At 41.8% G+C, this 12,842-nt stretch overlaps 1 protein-coding gene across 8 annotated transcripts in view; it reads right to left on the reverse strand.

Moving 5' to 3' along the window:
* Positions 1–1,444: 1,444 nt before the first annotated feature.
* The window catches only part of DYSF (dysferlin), a 680,318-nt gene continuing 668,920 nt past the window's right edge, over positions 1,445–12,842 (reverse strand). For 4 of the 8 annotated variants that reach the window (XM_073649582.1, XM_073649538.1, XM_073649547.1 and 1 more), the window contains 4 exons: positions 10,553–10,731; positions 9,797–9,906; positions 7,070–7,217; positions 1,445–4,529 (listed from right to left, as the gene is read on the reverse strand). In XM_073649582.1, coding sequence (XP_073505683.1) covers positions 4,491–4,529; positions 7,070–7,217; positions 9,797–9,906; positions 10,553–10,731 — 476 coding nt within the window. In that variant the 3' untranslated portion in view covers positions 1,445–4,490. The remainder of the gene's footprint in view (positions 4,530–7,069; positions 7,218–9,796; positions 9,907–10,552; positions 10,732–12,842) is intronic. The other 4 variants (XM_073649592.1, XM_073649556.1, XM_073649566.1 and 1 more) reach the window with 2 other exon arrangements.

Consider the following 12,842-nt stretch of genomic DNA (forward strand, 5'->3'; position numbering starts at 1 on the left):
GCATAGATTCTACTAGAAAACAAGTGAATGGATAATATTACCTGGTGTCCAGAGGGTTTAGTGAATGGATTATATATTCCCTGGTGTCGAGAAGGTGACCAAGTGAATTTCATCCCTGGTGTCCAGAGGGTTTAGTGAATGGATTATATGTTCCCTGGTGTTAATAAATGAGTTATATTTCTCGATGTCCAGACATTGAGTGAAGGGGTTGCATTTCCTTGTTTCTATATGTTAAATGTAAGAATTATAATCCCAGGTGTCTAGTGAGTGGGTGAATGATTTTTTTTCCTGATGGCCAGCAAAGCATCATAAGTCCACAGTAAAATAAAGGATAAGGGATAACTTGCTGATGGCTGGGGGTTCAACCACCGTGACAGTCAACCATCTCGAAATTGGGGTTCTGCAATCCTGTCCTGAATGGAGTGGAGGTGCTGTTCACTCTGTGGGTCGGTAACATTCTCAGGTATGGAGTGGGTAGAATAGATGATAGTCTTTAACTTCTAGTAAGTATGAAATGATCCTGTCACGGTACTGTTGCAGGATTTCTCGGGAAAGGGGGCTCCTTCGCTATCCCTCATGGTAGGGGGCACCCTAGTCCATCCCTGTCCCCTAGATTACCCCAGAAGGTGGAGACGCCGGGGTCACATGCCTTGCTATGCTCCTGACTTACCCTTATCTGTCCCCTGCACCACCCAGGAAGGTGTGAAGCCTGAAGTGTGTAGGATAACACTAACCAGACAGACAAGGAAAGACAGACAGGGATAAATTAAAACTGCAATCATACAAAATACACTCACCAAACAACAGAGTGGAGCACGAGGGTAAGGTAGGTGAAACCAAATAGGAGAGGATGAGGATAAACATGCAAACAAACTCCACACAGAAATCTCCAGAACAACTCTCCAACCGTCAACTCCAAACATCGAACAACTCCTCCAACTACAATCCAGGCAGAATGAACTATCACTGGCAATTCCAAAATGCTAGTGGCAAGCATATATACAAGAGGGGAGTGTCCAAAACAGAACAGCTGAGGCAATCCATTATGGAGAGCTCCGGGAGATCAATTGAACTGATTAACCCTAGCAATGCTAGAGCAAAGAAAACCTGCACTGTTGGTATGATGGTGAAGCAGTTCTAACAAGTGCAAGAGTTCGGGTCACCAGACGCCGCCATCTTCTATCCCCGTGACAGATCCCTGATCTCTAGTTAGGGAGGTATGAGATTAGTTTTGCATCTGGTGGATACAAAAAGAGGGTAGATTACATTTTTTTGGTGTCCTCTCTGGAGGAGGGTACTAATCTTTAGCAATTCGGGAGTATGACAAGGGGAGTTCATTGCAGTCCTGATTTGACCCTTAATTCTCCCTAGTGGCTAGTGAAAATGTAGTATGAACACATCATATACCCTGAGGTTAGAGCCGCTCCATTACGATCGTCGGAAGAACAAACAGACAAACATTTCTCCTTGATTACAGAGATTTCATTCCACTTTATTGCATTCACATATTCTTCCTGATTTTGATCAATGTTATTTCTCGTCCCTGTTATTACTGAGATAAAGGGACTTCAGTGCAATATAAGGCTTTTTATTGTGAAATAATCCATTTATAACACCTGAGGGATCCAAATCCCAAAATTTCTTCAAATATGAGAAAACAAACAGAAATGACGCATGTCTAATACTGACGCGGAGTTGCATACTAGACCGCCTAGGTGATATTCCGATACAATCAGCAATTATCTGAAATCCAATTCATATTAAGTTTTCCAAACGTCATCGAATTGTAAAGGGGGTAGTTTTATGTCAGCAACAGGGGGGGAAGAAATGTCAACAGGATAATTTCTCAATAATCTACAATCTTTCTGTTTCATTGAAATATACTTTAAAGGAGTTTATGGGACTTTAATACTGATTTTCTATCCTTCTTGACACATTGTGTTGTGGCTGTGAATGATTTATCAGCTCCTCCCCCACCTTCCATTTAAAATTCGCACGCATCCGGGAAAACCTCTATTTCTACCTCTTCATCAAAGGCGCATGGCCAGGAGGCCAAGACCATCCCAGGCTCCAGGAGTAAAATCTCAATTGCATTCGGCCAGATACAATGTCAGCTGCATGTCTTAGCGCCTATATTGCCTAACAAAAGAAGTAGCCAAAGACAGACCCCACCAGAGCTTCACCCCGATCAGAGGGAATTTAAGTGTAAATAATTTAAACTCACAAACCAGAGTTTACTTGTTGATGCCCCAGAAGAAGCTGAGGGAGATACACTCGAGTCCAACTGATCTGCTTTACTAGATGCCCCAGAAGAAGCCAAAGGAGAAACTTGAGTACTGCTGATTAGACTTTGTTGATGTCCCAGAAAAAGCTGAAGGCTAAAATTTAATTAAGATGATCCAACCTTGTTTGTGCCCTGTAAGAAGCCAGAGGCAAAAATTAAGACTGGCTGATTATACTTTCTTGATGCCGTGGAAGAAGTCACGGGCAAAATTGTTTCGGGATGATCTACCAGAACTTTCTTGATATCCCAGAAGAAACTACAGGCAAAACATGAGTTGAGTTGATCTCACTTTGCTGAAGTCCAGGGAGAAACTGAAGGTCAGGCTGATCTGGCTTTGTTGGTGTCATGGGAAAAGATGAAGGCGAAACCTGGATCAGGTGATTCTGACTATATTGATGCCATGGGATAAACTGACTATGACAATCAATTCGGACTGATCTGACTTTGTTGATTGCTGTCGCCAAGAGTGATTAACATTTTATTCCCGAAACCTGGGATGGACTTGGGCTCTTGATTCTGGACCTTCTCTGGATATCTAGAGTGCAGAAGGTCTTTTTTTTATTAGGACCTGCCAACCGGCTTCATGTCTATAGAAGCCAAAAGAATTGCTGAAAATACTCATTTCTTTGCATTGTTGATGATAATTTCTGGCAATCTGTATATGTAAAGACCTTATGGAAGAACTTTATGATTAAAAAAGTCCTGTAAAGTGCAGCATAAAGGCACATGAAAATGTAAAAGTAGACTAATAGTAATCATGTCAGCAAATTACAACTCCTTCCTGAGATATTGTAACAGCCATTGTAGCTGAAATAAACACTGCAAACTGCATCACTACATATAAACTCGAGGTATAAAGCCTATTACAATGTATATAATGAGAGCTAAGCGTGGAAGATAGACTGGCACAGCCTATAAGGCACAGTGACGAGAATATAAAAGCTAAGGGATGAAGAATCACATGCTGTATTGATAGTACATTCATATCTGATATAATAATACTATATGATAAGTGATGAAATATGCCAACTATTAAGTCATAGATGATGGCAAGATGGCAGCTTCAGCCATGGAAAAGTTGAGTTTCTGGAGTCATTCTCCAGCCTTGGCCAACGATGATCTCAACATTGATGTACTTCTACTAGAAATCTCATTGATAACATAAACTGAGATTTGGAACGGCACGGTGTCAATCCAGTTTGGATACTTTTAGGATCTAGCAGTCGGTAGAAAGTTCTGCCTTTTTTGACAGGATTGTCAGACTCCGAATCGCTAGCAATCAATCTGTCCCATATTACTCAGGTCTTTGTCTCAAGGAAGAATTTCTATTAAACTCGTGGCTGGAGAGCAGGAAGGCTTGGCAGTGCCCAACCCCGGCATGTCAACCAGGTCATGTCAATAGGCTACACTTAGAAGAAGTATTTTTAATAAATTGGCAGAAGGTGAACCTCAATGGTTTACACTGGTCCTAGTATCCACGTTAGCAGATACAGTAGATCTCAGTAACATCATAGTCGGTCAAGTCAGACAATGATCTCATGATGACCACATTCGTAGAGATCCTGAGCTGGGGAGACAACATCTTTGACCACTGCCATTACTCAACTTTGTTGGCCGCTCTTACACATAATTCTGATGAAAGCAAATTATTTTTAGAGATGACTGAAGCTTCATGATACCATTCTTTTTCAAATTAAATCCCATTGATCCTATAACATTAATAATAGGGACTGGTGGGGGGCAAGGGCAAAGCATTACGGGCTGCAAAGGTGCCTCAAGACCTGCTACTATGAAAAGGAAATATGCGTTGAAGAATAAATCGTGCAATGACCTACAAATACTTCCACTTGTATAATGTGTATAGAGACTGGGCTAAATGACATAATCATAAATGATGGAACATGTCAGCAGGTAGGTAGTAGACCATCATCTCCAAAAAATTCCGGAATTTTATGGAAATGTGGACATGAGATATATCACTACATCCATCCCTGTCCCTCATGTCTGGATGATGATATGGTGGTCGACCTTGTTCATTTTCAATAAGCTGCGATGACTTTACATGATATAAATACTCGCAGTGCACATGGTAGATATCTGTTAGGTGGGCTTATGTCTATGATACATTCCGCACAGCAGGGGTCTTCAGGACTGAGGTTCCAGGTTGGGCTCAGCAGTGGTCAGCACACACTCGTTCTGCAGTAGTTTAACTGAACGGCTTCACCAGTTTCATAGCAGCGTAGTTCTGGAAGAGAAAAAATGGTAGATCACCATAATTGTGCATAGAGAATCACATGGCAGGGGCATAGAAAGAGGTGGCCTCTTGCCAAAAAGCAAATTGGGACTAATATGGTGGATGGTACTTGTTCAAGTTCTCCATCCTGCCAATGTCAAGTCATGGGGAGACCCACACTTGTTCACTCTCCGTCCTTCCTATTCATGGTAGATGAGAAGGAAAGTACAGAAAACCAACCTGATTATGGGTCATACTCCTGTATTTTTTCATTGACCGAATTTCAATACTTAAAACCAACCACTTCTCTGTTCATAAATCAAAGAAGAGGGGTTGTCCAAGTATTGGTCAAGCGCTGGCACACACAATGTGCTGAGTAGAGAACTAGAGGAACAGCAGCACAGACCTGGGACTGGAGCGGCTACCAGAATATAGGGGCACCGGAGCCAATCCAATAGGAAAAGATTGGTAAATTACTATTTAATGATCATTTAGCCATCATTTTTACAAGCTGGGAAACCTCTTAATGTTTCAGGTAACTCTTCAGACTCAGCTGTACATGAAGAGTAACACCATTTGTACCCATTATATGACTTGAATCCTGCATTTTTTCATCATTTTTGTCTGTGTATTCTTTGTCTCCAATACTCACTTGTCTCTGAGCTAGTGGGTGTAGACTGGCTGCTATGATGTCTCCCATTCACAGCACACACAGACATGAGGGATTCCTGCTCTCCTGCATCTATGTAGCACATGTTCAGAGGCAGCAGAAGCATGGAGGACGTATGGAGGACATTATGTAGGAGTACTGAGTAGTGTAGCTTTGAATTTTGCACTGGGGTGAGACTAGCAGTACCATAGAGGATTATACAGCAGTATGGAGCAATGTATATGTGAATCCAACTCTCACATACTAGGAAGCAACATCAAGGAGGACATCATGCATAAGTACTGAGCAGTGTATCTGTGAATCCAACTCTGGGTTGAGCAAAAACACATACTAGGAAGCAACCATCAGGGAGGTATAAATAAAAATTATTATTAAAAAAGTGCGATTATAGCTGATGAGAAAAAAATATATAGGCAGCATGATATCAATTTCCACTGTGCTTATACTCCCCATTGTATGGTTTCTTCACTTTATTCTACCTTACTCTAACTATAGTCTCTATGCACGATTAGTCTTTTCCTTGATATTCCCTCTGCATTGGTATCCGTCTGTAATATTTGGACTATATATTGTATGGTATACTTCTATATTTGTTTGAGCATGATATAAATTTCCAAAGTAGATCAATGTATAAATGCAATACAATGGTTACTCAAACAAATATAGAAGTACTTCAGGTCAGTGCCAATTTTAGAGGGGTTTTCTGAGTTAGGAATATTGATGTCCTACATTTAGTATAGGTCATCAATATTAGTGGGACTCGACTCTCGGCATCCCTATCAATCAGTTGTTTTAAGGGGCTGCGGAGATTCGGTATGATCCAACTACAAAATGTTTCAGCATGACATTCAACTTGAATACATGAAATGGTGACCTAGTGTCACAGGAGTGTCAGATGTAACAGACAGTCGCTCTGCATTTGGCTGTAAAAGGTCACTGCGTTTGGCATTGCAGACGCCTTCTTAATTCTTCTTACTTTTGGACTCAACAGCATCCTCCCTCCTGCTCTGATTGACACACCCTTGTCTGGGTGTCTATAAACTCTCAGTCTGCTTCAGGGAGTCGCCGGTGATATTCTCATTTTCCTTTGTGAAGGATTGGAGCAACAGCAGTCGGCTAACTTCCTCTCCAGTGACCTTGGAGGACGTTTGGTGTTATCTGTCTGGTGTCTGCACAAGCTAAGTTTTCTCCCCTTTGTTTGTCTCCCTTGTTGTCTTTAGTTTATAGTGGGGACTGTCCAGTTCTCACCCCCCTCCTTATCCAGGGCCTATCTCTAGAGATATACAGGGATTAGGTTTCCTGTTTGGCGATAGGTGCGAAACATATTGGTAGGACAGGTAGGGTGATATTAGATTTGCCTAGAGGTCTCCTCTCCCCCTTTCCCTAGCATTTGGGCTACCCTCCCCTCATCTCTTTGTGTTGCAATTAGTCTTTCACACACCGTGCATGACACCTAGCCATGGGATTTGCCTAAATATGTAGGTGGTAAATAAATATGGATGAAGGTTTATGAATTTTTCCCCAAATAAAATAAAATTTCTTCAAAATTCATTATCCGCTATCTACAGGATAGGTGATAAAGGTAGGATCATTGAGCGTCCAACCATTGGGATCACCACCGATCTCAAGAACTGAGGCACCAAAGTCTTCTGTGTGAATTCTGTGTGTCTCAGTATCGGGGGGGGGGGGGGTGGACCAAGCGAAGCGGACCTCCGATAATCATATATTTATCACTCAATCTATCTTTATGAAGTTATACCAAACTGATGAGTCCCCTTACATGGCTATGAGTATATAACAGTAGTTTGTGGCTGATGGTGGCTACCATCTTCTAACTGTACTGTGTCAATGATTGACTCTTAGCAGGAAAACAGCTTCTTACCGGGAACGAATAAAGGAAGATTCCAAGGAACAGCAGCAAGATGAAGAGAATGAGGAAGACGAGGATGAGACATCTGTATCTCCTCCACAGGATGTACTTCAGGGTCTTGAATGGAGATGTAAACCACAAGAACGAGGTCTCCGGGCGCCTGAAAGCAGATTGTATTTACTTCAACATATATATATTTATTTTGGGCTTTCTTATATGTTGGGTTATCACATCTCTACTAACTTAAAGCTCAATTAAGGGATCCAGCTGGGGTAGGGAGTCTTACAGGCAATGCTCCATTGGAAAAAAGTATGTAAAACAGCAGGTAGACAGGAAGAAAGGAAGGGGCTCACTAGTGCCACCTACAGGGAGGAACCATGAGGAACCCTGTTAGTCAATATCTGACCCACTGGTGTAACTAGAGAGAATTTTCTTCCCTCTTGAAGTCAGCAATTTGCATATTTTTCTCCATAGGGAATACTCTGTATACCCACCCACCAGAGTGAACTATTGATGAGGGTCATGATCGCCAAAAAAAAGTGTCTACAGATAAACATCTAGGGATCATTGTCAGAGAGGGTGCCTATAGGGAATGTCTAGGCAATGAAATTTCGAGACATAACTGCCAAAAAACGTTTCTGCAGATGGAAGACTAGACATGACCACCAAAAAGGTGTCTACAGATAGTTGTCTAGGCATGACCTCCAAAAAAGGTGTCTACAGATGGAAGTCTAGACATGACCACCAAAAAAGGTGCTTACAGATAGATGTCTAGGTATGGCCTGCAAATAAGGAGTCTACAGATGGAAGTCTAGACATGACCACCAAAAAAGGTGCTTACAGATAGATGTCTAGGCATGGCCTGCAAATAAGGTGTCTACAGATGGAAGACTAGACATGACTGCCAAAAAAGGTATCTATAGATGGATGTCTAGGCATGAAAGACGTCTAGGCATTACCTGCAAAAAAAGGTGTCTACATATGAAAGACTAGACATAACTGCCAAAATAAGGTGTTCACAGTTGGCATGACCTCCACAGATGGATGTCTAGACATGACCTCCAAAAAAATGACCACTAAAAACGGTATGAACAGATTGAGTTCTAGGCAAAAAAGGTGTCTACAGATGGATGTCTTGTCATGACAGTCATAAAAGGTGTCTACAGATGCATGTCTAAGCATAACCTGCAAAAACGTGGCTACAGATGGAAGACTAGACATGACTGACAAAAAAGGTATCTACAGATGGATTGTCTAGGCATTCCTGCCAAAAAAGGTGCCTACAGATAGATGTCTATGCATGACCTCTAAACAAAGGTGTCTACAAATGGATATCTAGGCATGACCTGCAAAAAAAACATCTACTGATTGATGTCTAGACATGACCTCCAAAAAATTTGTCTACAGATGGACGACAAGGCATGACCACCAAAAAAGGTGTCTACAGATGGAAGTCTAGACATGACCACCAAAAAAGGTGTCTACAGATGGAAGTCTAGACATGACCACCAAAAAAGGTGTCTACAGATGGAAGTCTAGACATGACCACCAAAAAAGGTGTCTACAGATGGAAGTCTAGACATGACCACCAAAAAAGGTGTCTACAGATGGAAGTCTAGACATGACCACCAAAAAAGGTGTCTACAGATGGAAGTCTAGACATGACCACCAAAAAAGGTGTCTACAGATAGATGAATAGGCATGAACTGCAAATAAGGTATCTACAGATGTATTTCTGAACATGACAAACAAAAAGGTATCTACAGATGGATGTTTAGGCATAACCTCCAAAAAAAGGAGTCTAAAGATGGAAGACTAGATATGACTGCCAAAAAAGGTGTCTATAGATGGATATCTAGGCTTGACAACAAAAAAAAGATGTCCACAGATGGATGTCAAGACATAACCACCACAAAGGTATCTACAGATAAATATCTATACATGACCACCAAAAAAGGAACTCCAAAAAAAGGTGTCACCGATGGATGTCTATTCATGAGCTCCAAAAAAGGTGTTTAAACATGGATGTCAAATGTGGCTAATATCACTATTCATATATATGTTTTGGAAATTGACTTACAGTGTGGCTACCTGTACGAGACCTAGAGTGACAGATTTCTTCCTTCTACAGCTGAGATAATTTGCATATATTTCCCATGTAGTGTTGTGTGTGAGACATCAAAAAAAAAAAACAGTACATTTTAAAATATTAGCTGATAGAGGTGGACGTCTGGATGCTGAACCACCTTCGATAATGATATTGGTACTTACACAGTGTGATACAACAAGCTGCATGAGTGTAATACTTGGCCACATAAAATAAACTATTTCATCAACTATCCAGTTTGGCTGATGGTAGTCCCAAATAGGGTGCTCTAAGCTTTTCTTAAAGGGGTTGTCTCACTTTCAATCTTCAGGAGAGCACCTGGCTTCCAGCTTGTTTTGGGGCAGTGTACCCCTGATGACTGATATTTCGGACAAGTGGCATTATTGGGCCACCACCCCTAATTGTACCCTTTTCGCTACCGCTAGAAGAGGAAGCTTTTCTTCTGCAGCATTGAAATAGACGTTTGAAGGACCACAGTCTCAATTTGAAATAGAAGATAACATTCAAGGTGAAAGATGATCTTTAACCAACACCATTGTCAGATTGAAGGGGCCGTTGGACTTCATAGAGGAGAAAAAAAACCATCTGACCTCTTGTTACAATGTCATGATAAGAAAAGTGACTATTCTTACTTGGGGTCCTCCAGCTTGGGATTCATATTTGGTTCATCTCGGCCATGCCCTGCCGGCCGTTCCTCATGCTCTTGTTCATTGATGATCTCTAAAGTCATTTCTATCTTCCCCTGAAAGACAAGAATGTAAATGGTGGAAGAAGATCGGAAGATATCCAGAGAATGCATATGACAACCACAAACTTTCACTCTGCTCTACAATATCTCCGAGACTTTGAAGTTTTTGATTATTTGGTATCAGTACAGATAGGAGTCCACTAAAAATAATGAAATAATGACTGATACATAAGATAGGGTCACCTCTCCAGGTATGGAGTATTGGTCTGGGCTTCATTGCATTCATGGACTTTTTGCCACCCAACATCTCCCCCAACTTTCCTCCCATTACACAGACAGATTATGAGATGTAGCTTTACTATTTTTGTAGTTTTTAGTTTTTTTTTTTTTAACTCTGAAGCCGCCGAATATTCCCTTCGTCATGCCTCCTGCTGCTTTAGTGGAAATGTCCTATATTTATAGCATGATTGTGTCCAAACTGTGTGGACACAGTAGTTTACAGGGTATTACCACTTGCATATGATAAAACATAAATATCTGGTAAATTCCATCTTGGGGAATCCAACCCATCCAACCTGATGAGGTGGCCACTGGTTGCCACAACTGGCAACCACTCTGGATAAAAAATAAAGGGGTTCTACTCCTTTTATTCTCAAACATAAGATATAAAAATGGGTTTTCTAAACTCATGAATCCTTACAGCAAGGATCTTCTGGTCTCCGTCTAGACCCGCACATGGCCACCAGCCCTTCACTGTCTTCTGCTCAAACAGAGAAACAACTTTTCCAGCAGAAATGGACTCATCCAGCAGGTCCAAGCTACATTTTTCAGCAGTTTTGGCAGGTTTCGGCATCCGGTTCAGATCCAGCTGTACAGAACCTGGAGAAATAAAAAGAGATCTATGTATTTCAGGTATGTCACTTATGTATAGTATTTCACCACGTATAGAAACATAAGAACTCGAGTAGGGTCTACTGACAACCATTGGGGGGGGATTTACAAGGCTTGTGCAGTGTCCAGTGCATGCACCAAAGTATCCCATGACTCCCATTTACGGACATGGTCTTTACTGGGCTGGTTTACATCTGTATCACTCTTTTCTTGGTGTATGACATAGTTTAGTCAGCAGAAGCCTATGACCAATACTGTGACATCCATTGGAGTTGTACGTCAGGAAAGCATCCTGATATATACCGTACCTCCATTGAACAGTCTAAGAGCAGCCTTGCAATGAATATACAGTCATATGAAAAAGTTTGGGCACCCCTATTAATCTTAAGCTTAATGTTTTATAAAAATTGGTGTTCTTCAACAGCTATTTCAGTTTGATATATGTAATAACTGTTGGACACAGTAATGTTTCTGCCTTGAAATGAGGTTTATTGTACTAACAGAAAATGTGCAATCTGCATTCAAACAAAATTTGACAGGTGCATAAGTATGGGCACCCCACCAGAAAAGTGACATTAATATTTAGTAGATCCTCCTTTTGCCTCTAGTCGCTTCCTGTAGCTACAAAAAATAACCATGATTCACCCAAGTCCAAAGGCCCGTGAAGGGCCTAACACCATCTGACTTATAAGATGTTGACTTATCCACAGATAAAAGGGTGGAAGAATACCCAAAAGATAACATAGTTTTTAAGGTTGAAGAAAGACTAAGTCCATCAAGTTCAACCCATTGCCTAACATGTTGATCCAGAGGAAGGCAAAAAAAAAACATGTGGCAAACACTAAGCTCCACATTGGGGAAAAAAATTCCCACCCTGGTATGGTGGGAAGGGGGTTGGACGAGATGACCCAGGAGGTCCCCTCCAACTCTATCATTCTATGGAAGTTGGAAAGTTGTGATGGCACCAGCTGATAGATCCTACTACAAATCTCTCTCTGGGCCCCTCCACTCTACGTCTCCCTCTGCTCACCACCCTTATCCCCCTACTTCTCTATGGCAGAATGCAACTGTGGCGCCCGGTCGTTGCTCTGGCTCAGGAAACGATAAAAGGGAAGCAGGCAGCGAGGGCGAGCGGTGATGCCATTGTTTAGAGAAACCTCAATTACAATCACTTTAGCTCGGAATTAACATTTGATATTGTTCCTGCGCTGATTTCTTGGTTCAATCTCAAAGCAACTTCACATAAGCTGCTCTACATAAACCAGATGTGTGCTGGATCCCGTCGGCACGGCTTCCCATAAAAATGCCTGTCTTTTTCATGGTAGGTAGCGGTCATAGCATAAGAAAAGTTGGCCGCGCCATTAAAGAAGCTTCTGTCAGCAAAAGCCACACGTTGTGTGCCTCCGGAGCCTCGTTCAATCACACAGCCCTTCTCCTCTGCCCAGCGGTAAAGTAAACCGGGCTCCTGATGTCATACTGGAACGCCGTGTAATGGGCTTTGCATGCGGAGTACAATCGCTTCCATTCTCTGAGAGATGGCAGATGAAAGGGTACGAGATCAAAACACCCCTGCCCTCCTCGTAAAGAAGTGAAAAAAGCAAGATGGCCTCCGTATACAGATAGAAGAAATATTGGATAAATTCTTCCATTTAACCCATTTATGGCCAACTTAGAAACTTCTCCGGGCTATAGTAAAGTCACATTCACAACCAGAGGTCCCAAGAACAACACATTCCTCTCCAAAAATACTGTGTGGTGCTAGGGGATAGAGATCCTTTCCAATCTTTGACTCCATGAGGCCTCATCATATATGGCTCTGTCCTCACTAACCTCATCAAATGAATGAACAAGTCTCTGCCCACCTCTCCACAAATTATGGTAAATCTGTCAATTAAAGAAATGGTACAAAGATTCCCAGAAAAGGTTATAAGATGTTGAGCGCTGGAGGTCCCACTCATGAGAAGGGTCCTGAGTCCCCTGGTTGAATAGAGAGTCCTTCAAACATGCCAACTGCAGCTCCGCTCATTGCCTATGGGACAGACAGAGGCAGCTAAGTTTGGCATTCAGTGACCTCCATTAGTCCCGTAGAATTTGAATGG

Source organism: Phyllobates terribilis, unplaced genomic scaffold, assembly GCF_046119375.1.
Source record: "Phyllobates terribilis strain yellow unplaced genomic scaffold, ASM4611937v1 Scaffold_1__5_contigs__length_1240528914, whole genome shotgun sequence".
Classification (NCBI taxonomy): Eukaryota; Metazoa; Chordata; class Amphibia; order Anura; family Dendrobatidae; genus Phyllobates; species Phyllobates terribilis.